This window comes from Melanerpes formicivorus, unplaced genomic scaffold (assembly GCF_026170545.1).
Source record: "Melanerpes formicivorus ecotype bairdi unplaced genomic scaffold, bMelFor1.0.p_v2 SCAF_135, whole genome shotgun sequence".
Lineage (NCBI taxonomy): Eukaryota > Metazoa > Chordata > Aves > Piciformes > Picidae > Melanerpes > Melanerpes formicivorus.
The window spans coordinates 183,494-208,623 of record NW_027142487.1 but is presented as its reverse complement, the minus strand read 5'-3'; the positions used below and the strand labels follow the sequence as shown (position 1 = coordinate 208,623).

General features: G+C 56.7%; 3 protein-coding genes across 7 annotated transcripts; 1 reads left to right on the top strand and 2 right to left on the bottom strand.

Moving 5' to 3' along the window:
- Window positions 1-2,138: 2,138 nt before the first annotated feature.
- LOC137456706 (hexosaminidase D-like) lies at window positions 2,139-11,485 on the bottom strand. Of its 4 annotated transcripts, none has more exons than XM_068168290.1 (15): window positions 11,445-11,485; window positions 6,012-6,238; window positions 5,707-5,803; window positions 5,317-5,554; window positions 5,063-5,172; window positions 4,672-4,759; window positions 4,425-4,589; window positions 4,149-4,332; window positions 3,860-3,931; window positions 3,550-3,754; window positions 3,387-3,469; window positions 3,117-3,195; window positions 2,786-2,887; window positions 2,563-2,652; window positions 2,139-2,458 (listed from the first exon to the last, which is right to left on the bottom strand). In XM_068168290.1, the coding sequence occupies exons 3-15, from the start codon at window positions 5,799-5,801 to the stop codon at window positions 2,239-2,241; spliced, it is 1,731 nt and encodes a 576-aa protein (XP_068024391.1). In that variant the 5' UTR covers window positions 5,802-5,803; window positions 6,012-6,238; window positions 11,445-11,485; the 3' UTR covers window positions 2,139-2,238. The 4 variants fall into 4 exon arrangements, with proteins under 4 accessions (XP_068024391.1, XP_068024390.1, XP_068024393.1 ...); XM_068168289.1 differs by lacking the exon at window positions 11,445-11,485 and adding an exon at window positions 9,288-9,376; XM_068168291.1 differs by lacking the exon at window positions 11,445-11,485 and adding an exon at window positions 9,288-9,376 and having other exon boundaries at window positions 2,379-2,458; window positions 2,571-2,652.
- On the top strand, window positions 11,470-18,372 carry LOC137456707 (target of rapamycin complex subunit lst8). Of its 2 annotated transcripts, XM_068168294.1 has the most exons (8): window positions 11,472-11,792; window positions 12,078-12,129; window positions 12,232-12,394; window positions 12,485-12,560; window positions 15,263-15,415; window positions 15,580-15,704; window positions 16,658-16,821; window positions 17,645-18,372. In XM_068168294.1, exons 1-8 carry the CDS (start codon window positions 11,664-11,666, stop codon window positions 17,761-17,763), a joined length of 981 nt encoding a protein of 326 aa, XP_068024395.1. In that variant the 5' UTR covers window positions 11,472-11,663; the 3' UTR covers window positions 17,764-18,372. The 2 variants fall into 2 exon arrangements, with proteins under 2 accessions (XP_068024394.1, XP_068024395.1); XM_068168293.1 differs by having other exon boundaries at window positions 11,470-11,792; window positions 12,078-12,394.
- On the bottom strand, window positions 18,365-24,421 carry LOC137456708 (BRICHOS domain-containing protein 5-like). The gene is made up of 6 exons (XM_068168295.1): window positions 24,386-24,421; window positions 22,537-22,668; window positions 21,551-21,703; window positions 20,523-20,630; window positions 19,320-19,473; window positions 18,365-18,611 (listed from the first exon to the last, which is right to left on the bottom strand). Exons 1-6 carry the CDS (start codon window positions 24,419-24,421, stop codon window positions 18,517-18,519), a joined length of 678 nt encoding a protein of 225 aa, XP_068024396.1. The 3' UTR covers window positions 18,365-18,516.
- Between the last annotated feature and the right edge of the window lie 709 nt (window positions 24,422-25,130).

Genomic DNA, 25,130 nt, shown 5'->3' with positions numbered 1-25,130 from the left:
TCACTCTGACCCCCACTTGGGACACACAAACCTCACCCGGGACTCCTAGATCCATAGTTGAGGAATACAGACACCATCCAAGTCACTCAGACCCCTATGCAGTACACACAAAACCTCACCCAGGGCACCCTGACCCCCACCCACGGCACCTAGACACCCAGTCAGAGCACCCAGACCCTAGCTGAGGAACTCAGACCTCCATCCAGATCACTCATGGTGCTCAGACCCCACTCAGGACACCCAAAACCTCTCTTGGGGCCCCAAGACCCCCATTCAGGGCACCCAGACACCCACCCGTGGCACCCAGATCCCCACCCAGGGCAGCCAGTGCTCCCCAGACCAGCTTCAAAGTCCCTTTATCAGTTCTGGTCCTACCACTCTGCCTGGTCCTTGCAGTCCGCAACCACTTCCCCATGATGGCTGATAACGGGAACCAGCAGGCAGCAACTTTTCAGTTTCTTTAAATAAACTCCTTACTGACGCCAAATTTTTCCAGTTCTGTAGCACAATGGCAGCTGATGTTTGTCCCCTTCCACTTTTTCATGGCTTAAAGGAGCAAGATACTGAAGGTGTGGAGGTACCTGGCTGGGCTGAGTATGCTGAGACAGGTGGGATATGGGGCAAGGTGTTACTGGGCTAAATAGTGTAACCAGCATCTGCCCAACATCACCCCAAATTTCTGCTTCCCAAGGTGAGTTACTGATAGAAGTCTTGTGCCAGCTTCAGCAAACCAGCCATGGGGCAGCCCCTAACACCCTCCAGAGCCCCCATCTCCAGGCTGAGGCAGCCCCTCCCCACCCCAGGCCAGAGGGATCTATCTCATCTCCCCACCCCCACTTTCCAATCCAGGACATTTGGGTTGCCAGCGTGAGACGCCACCTAATCTGCTCTTTAATCCAGCAGCATGGCTGTGTGCAGCTGCCCGGGGGGCTGAGCTGCTGCGGGGCTCCCTGGACTGGGGGCTGGGGCTCCACAGGCACAGGTCAGGGCCTTCCTTCACATCTGCCACCACTTGAGAACAAATAAAGCTCCTCAACAAAGCTCCCTTTGTGCCCCACTGCTCTCTCCTGCTGGGCTCCTTCACCCAGTGCCAGCACTTGGGGACCCAGCAGGGCCCCAATGGCCACAGTGGGCAGCAGGACTGTTGTGGTTGTGCCAGGCCATGGGGCAGCAGGGCTGTGTGGGGCTGAGCGGCATGCACAGCCACTGTCCCTCCTCCTGTCTTGCAGAAGGAGTTCCAAGTCTTGCATTTCTGTGGCTCGCTGCAGCGTCTTGCCAAGTCGGGTTGGTCTTTGCAGAGCAGAAGAATGTGTGGTGAAATGTCCCTGTCACTGCCCTGTGCATGCTGAGAAGAAACCGGTGCCTCCAATGGGCGGAGCCGCAGGCACTGGGCACGGAGGGGGTTAGTTTCACCTCCCCTTGCCACAGGGATGGGCATTGAGGAGGAGTGGGCACGTGGAAACCTTTGCTTGCAGGAGCTCGAGGCGCTGTGGGCAGCAGGAATGGGGCTTGCCCCACACAGGGGTGCCTCTCCTGTCCTCCCACCATGGCTGCCTTTGTCATGGGTACAGGCAAAGGACCATGCACAGCTGTGGTGGCAGGGTGGGGTGGGAACACGCAGGCCCCCAGCTGCCGGGTTAATGGAGAGGACAGAAGAGATGAAAGCAGCGTTTGGAGGCTAGCTCAGCTGGGCCCCCTTCCAGCTACCAGGGACATGTGGTGGCTACTGCTGAAAGCAGACACAAGGCTGGGAATGGGTGGTAGCTAAAGTACGGCAAGGCCCCCCCACATCCCGCAGTGCACTGCCCCATCCCGGTGCCAGCCCTTGCCCAGTGGCACAAAGCACCCACGCCACACTGGATCTCATCTTCCACCTAGGGCACAGTCACCCTTGAGGGCAGCATAAGGCACACAAACACCCCCACGGGCACTGCATGACATGGGCTGCCCTCTCCCTGCAGAGGGAGAGGCTCCTGCTCTCCCTGCTCTCTCCCATCATGGTTACCAAACCCTCCAGCTCCAGCAGGGCAGGAGCAAGTGCCCCAGGAGCTGCTGCAGGACAGACCCCTCCAGGTCCCCCTCACCTGGTAGGGCAGAGCCCTGGCCTCCTCCAGCACCCAGCAATACTATGAAAATACTTTATTGAGGAGGTGGGGAGTGCAGGATCCCTGTCCAGTACGAACCAGCAGCAATGCGGTGACACACGCAGACGCATGACGGTGGCACTTGACGGCCACCTTAGAGGGACAGCAGGAGCTGGGGGGACCGTGGCCCCTGTGTCGCCTTGGGCCGGCCGTTGAGGCGGATGATAGCCTGGTAGTCCTGCACCAGGTCCTGCAGCTGGTCCAGGTAGGGGCTGACATTCTCCTCCATCCACTCCTCCACCGTGTCAGGGAAGTAGACCTTCTCCAGTTGATCACGCAGGTCATGGACAAAGCTCTCCCAGTCCTCATGGAGCCTAGTGGGGGGAAAGCAGGCGGTCCAGCTCCTTCCTGTGAGCCTGGGACCTCTCCCAGCCCTTCACAGGCACTCAGGGGGGTTTGGACTCCCAGCACCACGTACTTCAGCACCTTGCTGCCGAAGCTCTCCATGTTGCGGGGGTTTCCAAACCGGTGCTTCCGATGATAGGGGCTGAACCAGCCCTTGATGGCACTGGAGAGGCACAAGGGGAGTGGGAGGCATGGGGGCCATCCAGGAATGGGGATCTGCATGCTGGGCAAGTCCCCTTTCCATGGAAAAACTTGCATTTTTGAACTAGTCAACCCTGCTGTCCCCCCTCCGTTACCTGTCCTCCTCCAGGGCTTTAAGGATGCTCTCCTTCAGATGGTCATTAACCTGCTGGACCATATGGTAGATCTCTGCACCTGGAAACATTCCCCTGCCCTCACTGGGGAATGAGAGAAGGAAGTGAGAGTCCAACATGTGGGGTGCACCAACCATGCCAGAGCTCTGTGCTGGGTGAACCCCAGCACCCCACCCATCCTTGTCCCAAGTGGGTCTGGGACTGAGGCATTTGGGTAACCAACTCCCTGCTCCCTCTCTGTGCATCCCTTCTGATGCAGCTGGAATGGCAGTGCCACGGATGCCCCCTGCATGGCCAGGGCTGTGCCACGCACCACATGCTCTGCTCCAAATGCATGCTCTGGAAGCCCAGTGAGTCCAGGACCTTCCTCTTCGTCTCTTCAGTGAAGCCCCCTGAGGAGGACAAGGAGAGAGGCAGAACTCGGGCCACCCTACCAGAAGGAGCTTGCCCCTGGCTTCACCACACCCCCAAAACCAGGGGAGATGAAGGTCTCCTTCCCTTGTCTCCCACCCCTCTCCCAGTATTCCCAGGGTGGGGACACAGGACCAAGCTGATCCAGTATGGCAGCAGAATGGTGGCTCACCATTCACCAGAGTCTGCAAGGAGATGGCCAGGGAAGGGATGCCAACAGGCAGCAGCTCACAGAGCACCGAGTAGTGATCGTACCTGCAGAGCAGGGCCAGCCATGACATCATCGGCCAGGCTGCATGGGCACTGGAGAGGGCAGGGCTCCCACCACCCCTCACCTCTGCCAGCCAGTGAGGACAATGCCCTGGAAGCGAAGTGGGGCCAGCTGTGGCAAGGCCTTCATCACCTTCAGCCAGCTCAGGTGGTTTTTCAGGTGGTAGCTCAGTGGAGGCCAGGTCTGCGCTGGTCCTGTGGTGCCCTTGAAGGCACTGGCAAACCACACTGCCTTGAAGCCACTCTCTGCATACTTGGTGAGGAATGGCCCTGCAGGACAGGCACAAGCCACCAGTGCTATTGTCCCCATGGGGATGGGGGGGCATTGGGGAAGTGTTTCCCTGCCAGCTTCAGAAGCCTGGCACATCACCTTACCAATCTGCTCAGCATCAAAGTCAGGCGCATAGAACCACACCACGGGTGAGACCAGCTTTGCTATCCCAGACTCTGTGGGGTGAGCAAGGGGTTGGGATGGTGGCACTGGTGCCAGCAGCAGGAGAATGCCTAGGGCTCCTCATGACCACCCCCAACAAGACCTGAGTCCCCTCAAGACCAGTCTTGGGCTCTTGCTAGGCACTGGGCACAGCACCTGCCAGGGTGGCCACATAGATGAGTGCTGCTGAGATGCCCAGCTTAGGTGCCACTGCTGTCCCCATCCTCTCACCCTGCAGAGCTCCCACGTTGATCTTCCTCAGCATGTCGTCCCACATGAGTGCCTGCAGCCCCCAGTACTGTGTGGAGATAAAGCCCAGCACCTCCTGGATGTGATTCAGGTACATGGTCCCTGTGTCACCCTTGTTGCGGCTCATCCAGTTTTTGGAGTCTATCCCCTCCCCAAGATGGAAGACCTGGATTTTGGGTAAGGAGGAAGCTCAGCACCCCTGGGAGCATCCCTGGTGCCTAGGGTGAGGGCTGGGGTCCCTGCACAGCCACCACCCACCTCATCTGCTCCAATGTGGATCCAGGTGGAACGCCTATGCTTCTCAATCACCTGTGACAAGATGCTCTTGAGCAGAGACAGAGTGTCAGGGACGTGGGGGTTGAAGGTGTTGGGGAAGCGCTCGACCTCCCGCAGGTGCTGGTACTTCTGGTGCTTGAGGATGAACTGCATGAGATGAATCATCAGGGGGACTTCCAGAACGAAGCCCACACGATGCAGGATGAGGAGCAGGGTTGGGATCTCCTACCTCCACATGCCCAAAGGTCTGCACCAGGGGAACCACCTCCAGCTTGTGCAGCTCGGCCAGCTGTTGGATTCGCTCAATGTCCTCCTCACTGGGAGGGCAGGGACAAGCTCACCAGGGGATGTCAGATGGAACAGAGGGCAGAGCATGAGGGCACTCCCTCCTTCTCCTCTGGCACCCTGCCTGCATGGCCCCAGCCACCCCACGCCTGTGTGGATTTTACTATGGGGACAAAATATTGACCTGGTGGGGCAGGGTGTTGCCCTGCCAGTGGCACAGCTTAGCACTCTAACCATGCTTATCTCAAGCATGGGTCCAGGTGGGTCACACCCAGCCCCTGGCACTGCAGGGCCTGCTGGGCTCACGGCCAGCTCAGTACACAGCCCTGGCTCACCTGTAAGCAAAGGGGGACTTGAGGATCTCCAGGTCTCCCTTGAAGGGGAACATGTCCTCGTACTCGATGAGGACGCCATTGGCTCCCAGCTGGGACAGGAGGGGGAAGACCTGTGGCAAGGGCAGGGTGGGTTCAGCTAGCAGGGACAACACAGTCCCCAGAGGCTGGTGGGGACAATTAACAGGTTGATCCTTGATATATCCTCTTGGTGCATCCCTCCCCGGCATGTCCTCCCTATCCCTGGGCATCCTCACCTGCTCCAAATAGGAGACCCTGGGTGCAGCTCCCTTGAGGTCCAGGTGGACCAGCCTCATCTCTGTGGCACTGAAGTCCCTGGTGATCTGCTGGCCAGGTTCTCTCCTCAGGGCCACTACCTTTGCTGCGGAGAGCTCCAGAGCCTGGCTCTGGGGGCCAGTGTCCTGGCTGCTGTCTCCCGTGTCCCCCCAGAACCTGCTGTCCTTGCTGATGTGCTTGTGCAGCTCCAGGGTAAGGCTGCAGGGAGTGGAGCAGGGCTGGGGGTACTGCAGGGCACCAGCTGCTGCCCAGCACTCGTGTCCCCTGCACAGGCACAACCAAGGGTATCCCCACACACCCCAACCCATCTGAGGCCCCAGTCCACACCTGGAGTCCTAGTGTCACCTCACCTGTCACGGAAGAGGAACTTGATGCCAGCCAAGGCTATGAGGAGCAGCACGACGAGGCGCAGCAGGTTCAGCCTGTGGCTCCTCTGGAAGGCCATTTCTGGGGGGTATACACAGGGGCCTGGCTGTGTGGCAGCACCCTGAAGTGACCCTGAGTACAGGTGACCCCATACAGCTCCACAAACCATGCCCTGCTCCCCTGAGCAGGGCAGCAGGAGACCCAGAGAAAGAGAGCATAGACGAGACCCCTCCTGACACCCTTACCCCCACTGGGGACATGGACAGAGATTCCCCATGTCCCCTCCTACCTCATGCGCCCCAGCGTGAGAGCTGGTGGCCAGACCTGACTCTGTCTCTGCCTGCAACCTCCACGGACTCTGCCGGAGCCAGAGCAAACAAGGCGGTGGCCACAGGGCACGTCCCCAGGGCACGTCCCCAGCAGAGGAACCCCTCGAGTTGCTGTGTCACAGGGTGGCTGGGTGGGGTGGCATCACAGGGCAGGCACAGTGCTGGTCAGGCACAGGAGGCGATGTCCCTGTGGGAAGAGGAGAGGTGGTTGGGGACCACTTGGGGTTGCTAAAATCCATTTCAAGTCCTATATTCCTAAACCAATTTGAAGAACTCCTGAGGTGGAGATTTACCAATTTAGATGAAAGTGATCCCAAACTAAAAGGCCATCTCTGTGGAGCATAAGCTGGCACTGCCTCTTCCCTGGTCCCCACCACAGCCACAGCTTGGGGGATTGCACCCCCTGTTTGGGTGCAGGCTGGCTGGGTGAGCAGCCTCAACATCAACACCCACAGCAGATCCCATGCAGCCAGCATGAGCATGAGATGCTTCACCAGGCCAGACACTTGCTGGACACAGCACTGGTGGCACTGTCACAACTGGAGGCACTTCCACTACCAGGGTGACCACTCCTGTGCACTCCAGGGAGCAAGCAACCTCTGCAGCCCCAACACGACCTCCTGGGAAAACACCACGGTGAGGAGAACACCAAGGGCCCCCCACATTCCTCTCTCCTGCAGCATGCTTAGATCTCCTTCTCACTCACAGCCCTGCTCCTGGGTGACTTGTGGTGACATCAGGTCCCACACCAGGAGCTCAAAACCACCCTGCTGTGGGCAGCACAACTCCCATGGTACAATAGGCAGTACTGGAAGGAAGGAAGCTGCACACGAGAAGTGCCACCATCACTTCTGCCCTTTTTTCTCCTTTTTAGGCATTTATAGTGGGGCAGGGATGGGGCAACACATCAACACCCCCAGCCTCCCAGACTGGCAGCCTTTGTGAGCCCTGGCCCAGCTGCCACCAGCCCTTTCAATGAGTTGGCACCAAAACACACCAAAGTTCAGGGTTAAATTCAGCTTTGGGAGCTGAAAAGCAGATTTTGGTGGCTGTAGGGCACACGAGCAGCTCAGCTGATAGCAGCCAGAGCAGTGGCACCAGGGCAGAGCCACCCCATGCCCCCAGCTCTGAATTAGCCCTTTCTCCAGACACGGCCCTAATCCCTCTCAACAGCTCCTCCTGCACCCTACCAAGGGGCACGGAGCAGGCACAGCGCTAATGTGGGATGCGGTGTCAACCAGAGTACAAGGTCTCAACCAAGCCACATCATGGGGCAGGGCAGTACCATCCCCAGCCCTGCTCCATGCTCATCCCTGCTCCATCCTCATTCCTGCTCCAGCCATATCTCTGCTGCATCCCAATTCTTGCTGCATCCCCATTCCCGCACCGTCCTCATCCCTGCTCCATCACCACTCCTGCATCATTCCCATCCCTACTCCATCCCTATCCCTGCTCCATTACCCTGCTTCATTCCCATCCCTGTTCCATCCTTGTCCCTGCTCCCTCCGCATCACCCAGTACCCTCTGGTACCCAGTGCCCCAGGGCCCATGGACTGGAGGTAGGGCAGGAGCCTGCTTTGGGGACAGGTCATGCCCATGCTGGTCCCCGTGCTCATGTCCCTGCATGGACAAGATTCCTGGCACCCTCACCACTGCCTGCCATCCCTGCTGTGCTTCCACCCTGCCCATTCCTGGGTGCTCCTGCCAGAGTTGGCACAGCCCAGCAGCTATGTATATGCCAGGCTGGGGACAGCTGCCAGCCCAGGGCTCACCTCTGCTGGGTGAGGACAGGGTGCTCCATGGGCACCCAGCAAGGCCATAAATATGTCAAGTTCTAATCAGGATGCCATGGGCACACAACACCTGCTCAGAGAGGGGTAAATATTTGGACAGACACTGCCAGCCTGCCAGGGCCTGGCACTTTAATATCTGTTATGTTCTTTAAATAGAAAACAGGCTTCCAGAGCATCCCTGGCACAGCCCAGATGAGCACAAGCTGGTGATGGGTATGGCACCAAGGGATGACAAGGAGCAGCCACAACCCTGTGCCAGTGGGAGATCCCCTCACAGTGAGGCTGATGGATGCTGTCCCTTGAACCTGGCATCTCACTGCCAGCACTGGCTCTGTTTATTAATGTGGCATCTTCCTCTGTCAGCCCTTCAGAGATGGCACTGGCCTGGTCCCCAGGAGGCTCAGAAGAGCCCACAGCTTCTCACAACCAGCTAGCCTGGGTCAGCAGCTGCGGAGCAAGAAGGCAGTCTGGTCTTTGCCCTCCTCCCTGGCACCACAAACCCTACATGCGGTCTGCTGCCAGCTTCCTGAAACCAGTCCAATTCCCCAGAGGGCACTGAGCACACCAGGCAAACTGAGACCTAAGTCTGGAGCAAGCAGGATGACGAGGAGGGCAAGATCCAGGTGCCCCCGGGGTAGCAGGTGCCACAGCAGGCCACGTGCCAAGAGTGAGGGCTTTGGGTGCCACCACGGTGTTTGGATGCCACCCAGCTGTGCCCACCACCCTGCCCCAGCATTCCTCAGCCATTGCCATGTCAAATTCTCCCATTGGCATGAACATGGAAACAGTGATGCTGCTCCATGCACACTTCTGGGCACACTCACACCCTTCCAGAGCTTTCTTTGCTCAGCTTAGCCAAGGCTGTGCCCACCCCTTGTACCCAGCATGTGTCACCCTCCCAGGGTGAGCTGTCCCTTGGTGCTGCAGCCCATGGCTGAGGGACATGCATGGGGCAGCTATGGACACTCCTCACCCCCCCCTGCCCACCGTGGGGCTGCAGACCCTGGCCCCAGGACAGAGACAAGCCCACGCCCCTCCTGGGGGTGTTTTGACACACACAGGGCACACCCTGAGCAAGGGGGAGGGGGCTTTCCATACCCCACTCTTCCCACTGTGTTTCTGGGCATCATTGGCACCCCACAAGCCTGGAGGTCCCCATGTTTCCCGGCACTCCCGGGTACCCCTCGAGCATCCCTGGCACCCTCCAGATCCTGGTGGGCAGCACCGGTGCACACTGCGACGCCAGGCCTCCCTGGGACACTGGCCACCCCTGCATCCCCCTGTGCATCCCTGCGGCAATGGGAATCCTTTCGGGCATCGCAGCGGCATCTGGCCTCCCTGCGGCCCTGGTGCCCACTGCAGCACCGGGCATCCCACCAGACATCCCTGAAGCCCAAATCCCCCCCCGCGGCCCCAAGCATCTACAGCTCCCCCGGCTCTTACCGGCAGGTGCGGGGCCGCCGCGGGCATCGCCGGGAGCGGGCGCGGGCACGGAGCGCAGCCGCCGCCGCCGCCGCCGCCGCCGCCGCCGCTCTTAAAGGGCCCGGGCGGTGTCCGTACTGCGGGCACTGCAGGGCCAGGGCCAAGCGGGAAGCGCGGGGGATGCTCCGGTTCCCGGCAACCACCGGGCGCCTGGGTGGCACCTGCCCCGTCGGCCTGGCCGTGGCCGCTGTGTGTCTGGTGGTACCTGGTGTGTCCTTAATGTGTGACCCATATACCTGGTGCGTGCCCAGTGCCCACTGTGTCCTCGGTGTCCCTGGTGTGTGTTCGGTGTGTGGCTGGTGCCTGATGCCTGGCGTATCTGGTGCCTGCCCGGCGTGTCCCTGGTGTGTGCCCCAGTGTGCCTGGATTGTGCCCAATGCCCACTGTGTACTTGGTGTCCCTGGTGTGTTCAATGTGTGGCTGGTGCCTGGCGTGTGCCTGGTGCTCCCAGTGTCCCCGATGCCTGGTGTGTGCTTGATGCCTGATGTGTGCCCAGTGTGTCCCTGGTGTGTGCCCCAGTATGCTTGGATTGCTCCCAGTGGTCTATATATCCCCAGTGTGTGCTCCCAGTGTTCGCCCATTGTGTGCCTGGTACCCATTGCCTGGTGTGTCCCCAATGCCCACGTGTCCCTGGTAAGTGCCAAGTGCATGCTCAGATTGCCTGGTGCCCATTGTGTCCCTGGTGTGCCCAGTGCTTGACGTGTCCCTCACGTGTGTCCTTTGTGCCTGGTGTCTGCCCAGTGTCCATGCATCCCTGGTGCCCCCGATTTGTGCCCTATGCCCAGTGTGTTCACAGTATCACCAAGGTTGGAAGAGACCTCAAAGATCATCAAGTCCACCCTGTCACCACAGACCTCACGACTAGACCATGGCACCAAGTGCCACTTCCAATCCCCTCTTGAACACCTCCAGGGACGGTGACTCCACCACCTCCCTGGGCAGCACATTCCAATGGCTAACAACTCTCTCAGTGAAGAACTTTCTCCTCACCTCCAGCCTAAACTTCCCCTGGCACAGCTTGAGACTGTGTCCTCTTGTTCTGGTGCTGGTTGCTTGAGAGAAGAGACCAACCCCCTCCTGGCTACAACCTCTCCAGGTAGTTGTAGAGAGCAATGAGGTCTCCCCTGAGCCTTCTCTTCTCCAGGCTAAGCAACCCCAGCTCCCTCAGCCTCTCCTCACAGAGCTGTGCTCCAGACCCCTCCCCAGCCTTGTTGCCCTTCTCCCGACACCTTCCAGCATCTCAATGTCTTTCCTAAACTGAGGGGCCCAGAACTGGACACAGGACTCAAGGTGTGGCCTAACCAGTGCAGAGTACAGGGGCACAAGCACTTCCCTGCTCCTGCTGGCCACACTATTCTCGATGCATGACAGGATGCCACTGCTGGCTCATGTTCAGGCAGCTGTCAATCAGCACCCCCAGGTCCCTTTCTGTATGGCAGCTCTCCAGCCACTCCGACCCCAGCCTGTAGCACTGCATGGGGTTGTTGTGGCCAAAGTGCAGCCCCTGGCACTTGGACTTGTTGAATGCCATCCTGTTGGACTCTGCCCATCTGTCCAGTCGGTCGAGGTCCCTCTGCAGAGCCCTTCTACCCTCTAACTGACCAATATCTGCTCCCAACTTGGTGTCGTGGGTGTTCCCAGTGCCCGGTATGTCCCCAGTGCTCTGCTGGTCCTCGATGCCCCATGTGTGCCCAGTATATCCCCAGCGTGCCCTTGGCGCGTCCAATGTGGCCCTCATACCCTTGGTTTGCCTGGTTCCTGGTGTGTGCCTGGTGCCCAGTATGTTCTCAGTGCACTCCCCCCTCCAGTGCCTGATGTCCGCTCTGTGCCCGGTATATCCCAAGTACCACCCCCGCCAGTGCCTGATGCCTGGTATATGTCCAGTGCCCGGTGGGTGCTCGGTATCCGGTGTGTCCCCGGTTCCCATCGGTGCCTGGTGCTCGGTGTGTGCCCAGTGTCTCTGGTGTCCCCAGTGCCCGGTGCGTCCCCGGTGCCCCTCGCACGGTGCCCCTCGCCCTCCTTTCCGCACCCCTCGCTGCGCCCCCTGGCGGCCCCGCTGGGACCCGGCTCCCCCTGCTCCGTCCCCACTGGTCTCGCCTCCCCTCTCGTCGCACGCACATGGTACCGCCCTCCCTGCGCACTCCTCACGCGCCGCTGTCGGCCCCGCCCCGGGAGGTCGCGCGCCGCGGCGCCCGCTTCGCGCACACCAGCGGCGCCGGTAGCGGGAGAGAGCGGGGACGGGGCTCCGCGCTGCTAACCCTGCTGCTACGAGCAAGGAACACCGGCGTGGGACCGGAACCGGAAGAACAGGAGGCCTGAGCGGGCCCCGGCGGGACCATGAACGCAGCGCAGGGCACGGTGGGCAGCGACCCGGTCATCCTGGCCACGGCCGGCTACGACCACACGGTGCGGTTCTGGCAGGCGCACAGCGGTATCTGCACCCGCACCGTGCAGCACCAGGATTCCGTATCCCTCACCGCCAGGCCGGGGGACTACCGGGGCCGGGAGGGACGGAAGAGGCCTACAGGGGAGGGGGGGGGGGTGGCAAGAAAAGCCTGAGCAGGCCGAGGGGAGATGGAGGGAAGTCAGGGTGGAGGTGGGAAAAGAGGAGGCCTGGGGGATCAGGGGAGGCCTGTGATCACCCCACAGATACAGTGAGCTCGGTGTCACACCGCACGTTTGGGAGCACTCAGTGCCACCGGTCGAGCCTCGTCTGCTGCTTCCTTTTACCGACCTTAACCTGACCCGCAGCAGGTGAACGCTCTGGAGATCACGCCGGACCGCAGCATGATTGCTGCTGCAGGTGAGACACGCTTCCCCCCCCCAGCTCCCCACCGTGCCAGGCACGGTTGGCCCTGGCCACGGGGGACGTTGGTCACTCTCGCGACCCCGGTGGGTGCTGCAGGCTACCAGCACATCCGCATGTACGACCTCAACTCCAACAACCCCAACCCTGTCATCAACTACGACGGCGTGAGCAAGAACATCACCTCTGTGGGCTTCCATGAGGACGGGCGCTGGATGTACACGGGCGGGGAGGACTGCATGGCCAGGATCTGGGACTTGAGGTGGGCAAAGGCGGCTGGACCACCCCCTCCACCAGCACCCCAGAGGTGGTGGAGCTGATTGCAAGTGCTTCTCTTCACTCTTTCTCACAGGTCTCGTAACCTCCAGTGTCAGCGGATTTTCCAGGTGAATGCTCCTATTAACTGTGTCTGCCTCCACCCCAACCAGGTGAGCACCAGTCTCCTGCATGGCCTCCCTTCTCCTCCATTATCCGAGCTTTTACATGATCTCCCAGCTTATGCTTTACTGTGGTTCCTCCAAGTAAACCTGAGGGACTGCAGAAGACTCCCTTAGCAAAAGATCTGGGGATGGTGGCCTTACTGGTGGCACAGACCCACAAGCTCTTGGTGGCATTGCTGGATACACCCAGGCTGCCCCACACCAAGCTGCTGGTGCTGTGAGCTTTGGGTTGGTGTTGGAACACCCCTACGTGGTTATGCTTGTCTGGCCTGGCCTGTAGGAGGGGACAGTCACAGAATCAAAGAATAGTTTTGGTTGGAAAAGATCTTCTGCATCATCCAGTCCAACCATTCTCTAACTCTACCAAGCCCGGTGCTAAACCGTGGCCCCCAGTGTCAGATCTCTGCAGCTTTGAAACACCTCCAGAGATGAGGATTCAACCACCGCCCTGGGCAGCCTGTTCCAGTCTTTGAGAACCCTTTCAGTCAAGATTTTTTCTTCTAAAGGTCAACCTAAACCTTCCCTGGTGTGTCTTGAGGGGCCTTTGGGGTTATCTGCATCCCAAGGGATGTGATGGGAGTGGAACTGGTTGCATGGGGCAGTCTGAGAAGGTTGAGGTGACACCACCACCAAGAAAAAGCATCTCAGGGCCTATGGCCCCTGTCACCTTCCGGACTTTGGTCAGATTTGCTGGAGATTCAGCATTTGGCTCAGAAGCTGCTTTTGAGGGGTGAGGCTGAGGAGCTGAGGTATGAGGATGAGAAGCAGGGGGATGAGGCTGAGGAGCAGAGTGATTCATAGATTCATAGAATGGTTTGGGTTGGAAGGGACCTTAAAGATCATCCAATTCCAATGCCTCTGCCACGGGCAGGGACACCTCCCACCAGCCCAGGTTGTTCAAGGCCTCATCCAATCTGGCCACGGACACCTCCAGGGAGGAGGCATCCACAGCCTCCCTGGGCAACCTGTTCCGGTGTCTCACCACCCTCCCTGGAAAGAATTTCTTCCTAACCTCCAGTCTCAGTCTTCTCTCTTCTCATGAAGTTGGTGTTTAACTCTCAGCCCATCAGTCCAGCTCACTCAAGCCTTCAACTGAAGGCAACCTCAAGGGTTGAGGCAGCAATGCCATTGCTAAACTAGAGACTTCAGTCTAAGGGATGTCCTCTGGCAGAGGTGGTGCTAAACCTTCCTTTCACCCACAACCTTTCCAGGACCCAAGTCACTCTGCAGTTGCTCTGCAGCCATGCTGATCCAGTTATCCCAGAGGGATTTCTCCTGGCTTGTGTAAATCCATGATGGCTTTAGCAATTGCACTTAACCCTGGTGGCGGAGCCTCCATCTCTGGAGACATTTCAAACACATCTGGATGTGTTCCTGTGTGACCTTCCCTAGGTCACCCTGCCTTGGCAGGGGGCTTGGACTCAATGATCTCCAGAGGTCCTTTCCAAGGAAGCTCTCCCATGCTCTGATTCTGTTAAGGGGTGGGGGGGTGGGGCAGGGAGGAGGAGGATTGAGGCATCCAGAAGATGCTTCTGCACTGTGCAGGAAGCTAAATATATCAAGTGATGATCATCTTCCTCAGAAGCAGCCTTTGCTCACAGGTATAGGATTAGCTCTGCCTGATGACCTGATCTCCTCTAGGGACCCTGATAAAGTCATGGACAGCGCAAGACTGTCGATAAAAGCCCTGGTTCTGGTGGAGAGCTGCCAGCATTGTCCTCTGCTCTGAGCATGAGATTGCAGCCAGAACTCCTGCCCTTCAGCTGGCTTTTGTCCTTCCCCTGAGAAAGGGAGACAGAAAACCCCATTTAGGCTCCTGGTTTTCAGTTATCTGTGCACTCTTGAGTGCTTCAGTTGTTCACTGGCCAAGCTGCTTCTTAATGCCAGCTTCTCAGATGTGCTGAAAACCACTTGGCTTCTGTGGGTAGTGTTTGGAGCTCGAGCTGTGCAGTGATGCTGGAAACCAGGCAGCTGCTGCCTACTCTGGGCTTTACCAAATGAACAAATACTTCTGTGAAGGTAAACAGGCTTCGGACAGAGTCCAATGTGAGATCAGTTTTGGGGCCCTCACTCCAAGAAGGATACAGAGGGCCTGGAGCAGGTCCAAAGAAGGGCAACAAAGCTGCTGAAAGGTCTGGAGAACAGGGCTGGGGAGGGGCATCTGAGGGAGCTGAATAAGAGGAGGCTGAAGGGAGACCACCTGGCTCTCTACAACTCCCTGACAGGAGATTGGAGCCATGTGGGGGTTGGTCTCCCTAGTATCAGATATAGAACAGGAGGAAATGGCCTGAAATTACGCCTGGGGAGGGTTAGGTTGGAGATTAGGGAAAATTTTCCTGCGAGAGTGGTCAGGGATTGGAACAGGCTGTCGAGGGAGGTGGTGGAGTCCCCATCCCTGGAGGTGTTCAAGAAATATGTGGCCGTGGCACTTTTGGGATGTGGTTTGATGTCCATGGTGGTGTTGGGTTAATGGACGGTCTTGATGACCTTAGAGGGCTTTTCCAACCCGAACCCTTCTATTATCAGGAATCTGCATGGGGATGCTCCTGCTGTAGGCCCAAACCAGCACAGTGCTGTGGAGATTGAGGCTTAAAACCACAGCAAGGCTCCAAGTGGTGCTCCATAGGCACTATCTTGAGGTGCTGCTTGGACGTTCTCTTTAGAGAGATGCAGCTGCTCTTTCCTTGCAGGCAGAGCTCATTGTGGGTGATCAGAGTGGAGCCATTCACATCTGGGACCTGAAGACTGACCACAATGAGCAGCTGATCCCAGAGCCTGAGGTGTCAGTGAACTCGGTCCACATCGACCCCGATGCCAGCTACATGGCAGCTGTCAACAGCTCGGTGAGCTCTGATGGCTTCCAGCATGCCCATGGGCTTTGTGGTGCTGGTCTGTGCCTGTGGGCTCTGCAGCCACCAGCTTTGCCATGCTGTGGGTGGATGTGAAAAGTCCAGGCTGCTTTTGAGTGCTTCACCAGCCCCAGCCACAGGTGCCCCTTTTGCTGCAGGGAAATTGCTACGTATGGAACCTGACGGGTGGCATTGGAGAGGAGGTGACCCAGCTGATCCCCAAGACCAAGATCCCAGCACACAACCGCTACGCCCTGCAGTGCAAGTTCAGCCCTGACTCCACGTGAGTGCCTGCCAGCCCCTTGCCTCCCTGCCAGGGGACAGACTGGCACTGGTGCCCAGATGTTGCTCCAGCTGTTGGCTCAAGCTGCCTCCACACTGCCCTGTAGGAGCCCAAGGGAGGAGTGGGACAGGAATGAGAGAATCCCAGAATCATTTTGGTTGGAAGAGAACTATAAGACCAAGTCTATCCCTTAACCCACCACTCAGCCATGGCCTTCAGCACCACATCTCCAGGGCTTTGAAACCACTCCAGCAATGGGGACTCCACCACTATCCTGGGCAGCCTGGGCCAGGCCTGGACAACCCTTTTGGGGATGGAATTATTTCCCGTGTCCAACCTGAACCTCCTTTGGGACAACTTGAGGCCATTTCCTCTTCTCCTGTCATTTGTTCCTTAGGAGAAGAGCCCAACTCCCACCTGGCTCCAGCCTCCTTTTGGGGAGCTGTAGAGATCAATGAGGTCTCCCCTCAGCTTCTTCTCCAGACTAAATGCCCCCAGGTCCCTCAGCTGCTCCTCCCCAGCCCTGTTCTCCAGACCCTTCACCAGCTTTGTTGCCCTTCTCTCAACCTGCTTCAGCCCCTCAATGTCCTTCTTGGAGCGAGGGTCCCAAAACTGAACCCAGGCTTGGAGGCATCAAGGCATAGGACATGCTGGCACGGGGGTGCTGTCAGTGACATCCCACCCTCATGCTCTGTGCTCTCAGCAGACTTTGCGGCCGTGAGCTGCTCTTCTTAACAGCTGGGATTGAATTGATCTCAGGGAGCAAAGTGCTCTTCATGTGCTCTTTCAGCAAGGCTCTTCAGCTTGAATGTCTCAGAGCAGGTGGTCCAGGTGGAGATCAATGTGATTACAATGAACACAGCTTTCCACTTCCTTACTGTTCCACATTTAACGAGAGGCCCTTGGGCACACAGTGTGACTAATAAGGTTGCCCTCATGTCTCTTCCTTGCAGGCTTTTGGCTACGTGCTCTGCAGATCAGACCTGCAAGATCTGGAGGACTTCAAACTTCTCTTTGATGACAGAGCTGAGCATTAAGAGCAATAACCCAGGGGAAACATCTAGGGGCTGGATGTGGGACTGCGCCTTCTCAGGGGACTCCCAATACATCGTCACAGGTGAGGCTCCGCTGCTCTCCTGCCCTTAGCCCACCACTTGATGTGGGCAGCAGCAGCATGGGACTTCCTAGTTTCTCTGAGACACTTCCAAACCCTCCTGCACCACTGGATATGAGGGCAGAGCACCCAGCTTCACACCCACAGCACAATTCACTGATTCCTCAGGCATTTTCCCTGAGCTGCGGCAGAGAGATGATCTTCACGTGCAGCTCGTTTCACCCGTGAGCGATGCTGCTTCACTGTTTGCAGCCCAGCAGTCCCTTCAGAACATCCAGGCTGTCATTTTCACGCTAACTTCTCTCTAAAATAAGTAAAACCTTACCTAACATAGAGCTGCTGCTCTGCATAGCTCCTCATCAACCCACAGCTCTAAGAGCTGTTGATGGAAGCTGGAGAAAGTCTTTGTGTAGTCAGGGAAGGTGTAAAGAGGAATGAAAAGTGCTCTGCTCCTCTGGAGAAGACTGAGAAGGAAGGAGTCTTACTGATATTTACAAATACCTGAAGGGTGGGGGGCAAGGGGCCAGGCTCTCTTCAGTGGTGCTCTGTGACAGGACAAGGGGCAGTGGACACAAACTGGAACCCAGGAAGTTCCACCTCAAGATGAGATGAAACTTCTTTGGTGTGAGGGTGACAGAGCTCTGGAGCAGGCTGCCCAGAGAGGTTGTGGAGTCTCCTTGTCTGGAGAGCTTCCAAACCCACCTGGATGTGTTCCTGTGTGACCTGCTAAAGCAAGATTGCCTAGAGCAGGGGGGTTGGACTTGGGTGATCTCCAGTGGTTCCTTCCAAGCCTTACCATTTCATGATTCTTTTCACTGTGTTCCAGCCTCCTCTGATAACCTGGCCAGACTTTGGTGTGTGGAGACAGGAGAGATCAAGAGGGAGTACAGCGGCCACCAGAAAGCAGTTGTGTGCCTTGCTTTCAACGACAGCGTGCTGGGATAACACGGGTGGGAAGGAGAGGACCTCTGCTTGTCCCTTGTCTCACAGCAGCAAACACCTGCTCTGGAGCCCGAGACACACACTTGCAGCCAGTCCCTCTGACAGAGAGGGCTCGAGTTCTGGCAGGAGCAGCTGCTCTGCCTAGGGTGACACCAGGCTTCAGCTCCGGGCAGAACTGATACGTGTGCCCTCTAAGGGAGGACAGAAGGGAAGGGGAGAAGGGGGCGTGAGCCCATTGGAAGGAGCTGGGTAGGGTTCAGCTGGAGGAATCCCTGTGGCATGGCTGCTGACAGCTTTGTGATGTTATACCCCTGAATTGGGGACAAAAAGTAAATCAGCCTTTCTGAATGGTGGGCAGAGGCTGAGCAAGGAGAGGAAAGGCAGCTGCTGTTTTGGTTTGCAATCCCTTTATTCAAAGTGTACGTCACTTGGAGGGCTGCAGTCCTACAAAGCCACCCACCCCCATGGGGTTTCACAGCTGTGTATGGAAGGGGGCAGACAGCTGTGAAATGTGAGCTGCTCCACACGATTCCTCTAGGCCTGGATCTCCTACTACCTACGGATAAGGTGCAGCCCTAGAGCAGAGCTGCAAATAAAGTGTCTGGACCGACAGTGCCTAGCAGGGTCCTGGTGTTTTCCTCAAGTCTCCTGGTTTGGGGATAGTGTAGCCGTGTTACCTTCCTTGTAGAAACCAGAGGCTTTCCAGGAATCCAGTTCAAGTATGTAGGGCAGCAAGGACACCCGTGGTGGTGGGACTTACTCGGGGAGGTAATAGAAGCAGATAGAGACACAAATGTTGCTTGGAAAACAGATGTCAATGCACAGGTAGATCAGGCGTTGCTTCCCTGGACCTGCCAAATGAGCAAGGACAGCAGCAGGATGAGAGGAAAGCTCTGCAGTGCCTGGAGAGCCTCAGGGAACGGCCTTGCTCATTAAAGCTGGCGTGGGAGAGCAGGGTGACCTCAGCAGCCCGCTGAAGGTGACAGATGTTAAGGCAACAGTGCGGTGGGGAGCTGCTCTTTGTTGGGGTTGTGCTGCACTGCCTGGGGAAGGGAGCTCACAGCCTTTCCCAGGTGGCATCATGAGGCACTGCAAGGTGGGTACAGTGGGTTGTGGGTACAGGCCAGGCTTGGGGATGGCTGAGCAGTGGTTTGATACTGAATTAGAGTCACCTGTCCCCTGGTCCTGGGACATGCAGCAGAGCCTGCTCTCCACAGCTACCTGAAAGGAGGTTGGAGTGAGGCTGATGTTGGCCTCTTGTCCAAGTAACTAACAAAAGGACAAGAGGAAATGGCCTCAAGCTGCACCAGGGGAGGTTTAGGTTGGATATCAGGAAAAATTTCTTCAAAAGTGGTCAGGCGTTGGAACAGGCTGCCCAGGGAGGTGCTAGAGTCAGCATCCCTGGAAGTATTGAAAAAAACAGGTAGATGTGGCTCTTTGGGACATGGTCTGCTGGGCATGGTGTTGGGTAGAAAGTTGGACTCGATCTCAGAGGGCTTTTCTGACCTTGGTGATTATATGATTCTCTTTCCTTTTGCAAAGGGACATGTCCAACCTACCTTCCCCTCTCCTGACCCAGAAGATGGATGTCTGCTCGCACAGGGTCTGCACAGCCTCCCCCAGGCGTTTGGGGTCCACCTTGTCCCCTGCCAGAATGCCCAAGAACTCCCGGTAGTACTCGGTTTTGTTACTCTCTGGCAGCAGCTGATGAGCCTGAAAGAAATCTCCCTGTTAATTCCTCTCAGGGCTCTTTGCTCCTCTTGGCACTGCTCTTCAGCAGTGTTCTCACTTTCAAGGCACCCAAGGAGCACTTCCCACCCCAGCACAGCAGCTGCCCCATTGCACCAGGTTGCTGGGATGCTCGTGCCGCACCCCAGCCATGGTGACCCACAGCAGCCCTGTTCCCTGCATACAGCACTGAAGAGGTAATGCAGGTCAGTGTCCTTCAGCCTCATGGTGGCTGGGACAGGACAAGGCTTAGCTGAGGTTCTTCAGGCCCTGTTTGATGGCCATATGGGCTGCCGGAAGCCCTGGCACCACCAAGTCATTTACTTCCATGAAGGAAGCTCAGAGCAGGGCAGATGCTTTCTCTTTGCGTCCCTTTCTCCTCTTGTGGGTGCTGTGTTCTTGTACCCTTCTGCCTTTAAAACCCTGCTCACCCTTTCCCAGCTGGGTGGGAGCAGCAAAAGAAGGACAAGGAACCTCCAGGAGCCCCTGAGGAAATGGAGAACAGATGGCAGGGGAACAAAAACACAGGGCCTTGCCTTCCTGAAACAAAATCTGTCCCATGCATCCATTAACATTTTTTTCAGAGGGTCCTGGAGAGGTGATTTCCTTCAGCCTTTTCCCCTGGGAACTGCTATCAAACCCTCTTTGTTTTTTGTTTCTCGGATTTTTGAGCAGGGAACAGAATCCACTGAGTGTGGGTCCCATGTGAGCTCTCCTATTCACCTCTGGGGGGGACAGCCCCCTACCCTGACCTGCAGCTCTGCTGGTTCTCACAGACGAAAGCATCTCAGCTGCTTTGAGCTCAGCAGAGCTCTGCTCTTCCATGACACCAGCCCCCAGCAGTGAACACATTTCCTTAGCTCCTATCCCCCAGCTGGGAGAGCTCCTGCCCTCATTTAGCCACACTTGGGATGCTGGTGTTCAGTCACCCAAGTCCACGCAGGAAAGGGTCTTCAGCAAGCCCCCATGCAAAGCCCAGGTCATCACCCACATCCTCTCAGCCACCCAAGGGAATGGCCACAGCAGCTGCTCACTGTCTGCTCAGACATGATGAGTGATGTTTGCAGAGTCTGGAGGTCCCAGGAGTCCATCCTCCTCAGGTAGCATGTGTGCTGCTCCACGGGCTTGTAGCACACATAGCCCTGCAAAGCAGAGCATGGCCTGTGAGAGCAAACCCCCCAGTATGGACATCTCTCATCCTGCCTTGCATTACCAAGTGCTGGGTCCTGCACTTGGGAGATAACAAGCCCATGAACCCTCCAGGCTTGGGGCAAAGTGGCTGGAAAATGCCCAGCAGAAAAAGACCTGGGGGTGCTGGTGGAGAAGAGCTAAACATGAGCCAGCAGTGTGCTCAGGTGGCAAAGAAAGCCACCAGCATCCTGGCCTGGATCAGCAATGGTGTGGCCAGCAGGAGCAGGTAAGTGGTCCTGTACTTGGCACCGATAAGACCACACCTCAAATCCCGGGTTCAGTTTGGGCCACTCCAAGAAGGACATTGAGGAGCTGGAGCAGGTTGAGAGAAAGGCAACAAAGCTGGGGAAGGGTCTGGAGAACGGGGCTGGGGAGGAGCAGCTGAGGGAGCTGGGGGTGTTCAGCCTGGAGAAAAGGAGGCTGAGGAGAGACCTCATTGCTCTCTACAACTCCCTGAAAGGAGGCTGGAGCCACGTGGGTGGGTGATCTCTTCTCCCAAGGAACGGGTAAGAGGATGAAGAAGTGGCCTCAAGCTGCCCTGAGGGAGGTTTAGGTTGGGCATGAGGAACATGCCCCATCCCTGGATGTGTCCAAGAAACCTGTGGCCATGGCACTTTGGGACATGGTTTAGTGGCCATGGGGGGGTTGGGCTGATGGTTGGACTGGATGATCTTAGAGGCCTTTCCTATGTTTCCATGATTCTATGATCTTCCTTTACTAGAAGTACACAGAGAGGAGCCAAACAGCAGCTGGTGAAGTTTTCCATGGTCTACACTTCCTTCTCCCACCCTAGCAGCTCTTCTCTCAGCAGCCTGGGCTCCTCTGCTCATTTCCATGCTACAGAGGCAAGTAACTGTCACAGCACACTCACGTTCCTGCTGTCATAGAGCACCACGGTGCTGCGGTTACTCTGGGAGGTAATGTAGTAAGTCACAGTGCTCCTGGCCTTGTCCACCAAGGCTGTCTGGTTCCTCAGTGGGGCCTGCTGCTCCTGGAGTGTTAACCGGATGAGCTGAGAGCCAGCCTGGGCACAGAAAGGAAAGAAAGGTGTTCAGTACTGGTATGCAGCTGGTGAAGGGCCTGAAGAACAGGTCTGGTGAGAGAACTGGGGCTTAGTCTGGAGAAAAGGGGGCTGAGCGGAGACCTTCTGGCTCTCTGCAACTCCCTGTAAGGTGGTTGGAGCCAGGTGGGGTTGGTCTCTTCTCCCATGGCACACGTGATAGGACAAGACAAAATGGCCTCAAGTTGTACCAGGAGAGGTTTAAGTTGGACATGAGCAACAATTTCTTCCCCTTCATAGTTGTCAAGGCCTGGCCTAGGCTGCCCAGAGCAGTGGTGGAGTCCTCACACCTGGAGAGGTTTCAGAGCTGTGTAGATGTGGTGCTGAGGGCCGTGGTTTGGTGGTGACCCATCAGAGCTGGGTTCAGGGTTGGACTCAATGAGCTCAAAGGTCTCTTCCAACCAAAACCTTTCTGTGATTCTCTGATCTCCCCACCAACACCCACACCCAGACCCTTCACTGTTTCATCTGAATGATTCAGCAACAGAGAAGCAATCTCTGACCCAGTGGAGGGGAGCACATGTGGTAGGACAAGGGGTGGTGGTTCAAACTAAGAGAAAGATTCAGACCGGAGAGAAGGAAGAGATTTTTCACACCGAGAGTGGTGAGACCCTGGCACAGATTGCCCAGAGGTTGGGTGATGTCCCATGCCTAGAACCATTGCAGATCAGGTGGTTTGGGGCTCTGAGTAACCTGCTCTAGTTGCAGATGCCCCTGGTAACTGTAGGGAGGTGGGACTGGATGGGCTTTAATGGTTCCTTCATCCCAATCGAGTTTGGGATTCTATGATTCCTTACCTGGCCAGAGCTGGGGGAGAAGCTGAGAATCCCTAGGACGCTGATGCCAACAACTGCAAAAAACAAGGCAGCGGACAAGATGATCCAGAAGGTCCTGGAGGGAGCTGTGAGGTGAGCTGCAGCCCTCCTGTCCTGGGAGCCAAGGCAAGAGGAGGGAAAAACAGGGGTTAGACCCAACCCTTCTGCTGGTTATTCTTTACCATCGAGTGCAATTCCTTCTCATGACACAAAACATTGTGCAGACTACTGGGATTTGAGGGCAGAACCACCAAAACACTGCAGCAGCCCTGGAATAACAGCACTTAAATCCCACACCAATGGAGTTTCAGATCCAACATCCCAGTAACCAGCACTCCCACAGCCAAGTACTTTTCTCCTGCAGCCAGAGAAGCACATCAAAGCCACCAAGGAAGGGCTGGAACAAGAACAGGGGCTGCTGCTGCTTGCTCTCAGGCAAGAAATTATTTTGCTCTGCAGCAAAGGTCCCCAGGAGGACCAACAGCATTTGAGACAGGCTTTGGACAGTGGCTTTGCCCCTTCCTGGATTCCTTTGCCTGTTTGGACACGCTTTATTTGCTTGGACAGTCTGAGAGAGTTGGGGCTGTTTTGACAAGGGCTGGGACTGGCAGGACAAGGGGGAATGATTTGAAAGTAGAGCAGGAGAGACTGGACATAAGGAAGAAATTCTTTCCAGTGAGGGTTGGGAGACAGGGTAACAGGCTGCCCAGGGAGGCTATGGATGGCCCCCTCCCTAGAGGTGTTCAAGGCCAGGTTGGACAGGACCTGGAGCAGCCTGCTCTAGTGGGAAGTGTCCCTGCTCATGGTGGGGAAATTGGAACTGAATGATCTTTAAGGTCCCTTCCAACCCAAACCAGTCTATGCATCAGGTCAAGTTCTCCATGCAGACCAAGCTGTTACTTGAAGCAAAAGAAGCTTGGCAGTCCTTGAGTGGCTCTGTTAAAATTTAATTAACAATGAAATTTAACTCAATGGCACATCAAATAATTTTTACCAAGCACAAGGAAGGTGCTTGCAGTCAGCTCAATTGTACAGTCCACATTTAAAAGAGTAAAAGTTTCTCCATCCTCTGAACACAGAGAAATTTGATGCCTGTGGTTAGATCTGCTACAGCCACACCAGGAAGGGTCTTCCCAAGCCTCCAGGTTGAGGATCTTTTGTGGTCATTGCTTTTGTTTTTGATAATACACAATTCCCAGATATATTCCACCAGAGAAGCACCCACTCTAGCAAATTGAAAACTGCCTATTGCTGAGATCTTACCAATTCAAACAGGCAGAGCTCAAGTCCTACAGAAAACAGAACCCTAACAAGATTCCCTCAGGTGGGAAAGGTGCAAATAAGGCAATCCAGTGAGTCTTGTCCTTCAGCAGGTCACAGCTCACGCTGCTGAGCTTCTCTGTGGCTTACAAGTAAGGACTCTCTGGTGCCTCTGACCCACCCGCCCTGCCCTGCCTTGCTACACGATGGGTTTATGCCATAGAGTCTTAGAATTGTTTGCTCTGGAGAAAACCTCCAAGGTCACGCAGTCCAACCTTCAACCCAACATCACCATGGCCATTTAAACCTCGTCCCCCAGTGCCGTGGCCAGAGGTTTCTTGAACGCCTCCAGGGATGATGACTCCATCACCTCCCTGGGCAGCCTGTTCCCATCCCTGACCAATGCTGAAAATCCACCTGAGAGTTAGGAACAGAACTGTGGGGTGATGAGGTTAGAGGTGAACAAAACCTTACCAGGATCCACAGGGACATCAGGAGCTCAGCCCCTCAAAAGAGGACTCAAACAAGCACAGAACAGGGATCCGCAATAGCCAGAGGCCCAGATACTCACTGCAGAGGCATTGCTGGTGCTGCTCCCGCCCTCCATTCTCCCCTTCGGACCAGGACCTGGCTGCTGTGGCTCTGGCTCTGCCTTCTGACAGCGCTCCCACTGTGCATGATCCCAGCTCCAGCATACCTGGGACACCTAAGTGTGCATCCCTGACACATAAACCCCTGTCCCTCACAGCCAAAGGGCTTCTCAGCCAGCAGCTCCTCAGGTCAGACCCACAGCAGGGTGAAACCTTAGAGCTGCCACCTGGGGAGAGGAGAATTGGGGCAGAAGGTGGGGTTTGTGTGAGGCCCCAGGCTGCTGAGAGATGCTGTCAGGGCACAAACCCATTCTTCCTGCTCACCTTGTGAGATGGATGAGGGGGGTGGCTGGGTGACAATGGTGGGCTTTGTCCCAGCCCTCCCCGCTGGCTGTCCCCAAGAGCGGGACTGGGTGAGTCTCATTAGGAGATACAATGAACAGAGCAAAGTAGCAGCCTGCCCTTGTCAGCAGTGATTTCTGCATTTCAGCATGGGCTGTGTGCTGCTGGAGCTCAGTGGGCTGGAGCCAGCTGCGAAGCCTGCAGAGCTGCCCCATGAGCCTGACTGCACAGAATCACACAATGTTAGGGGCTGGATGAATCCTCAAAAGATCACCCAGTCCAATTTCCCTGCCAGAGCAGGAGCATCCAGGGCAGGTCACACAGGAATGCTTTCAGGTGGGTTTTGACTATCTTCAGAGAAGGAGACTTACAACCTCCCCGTTC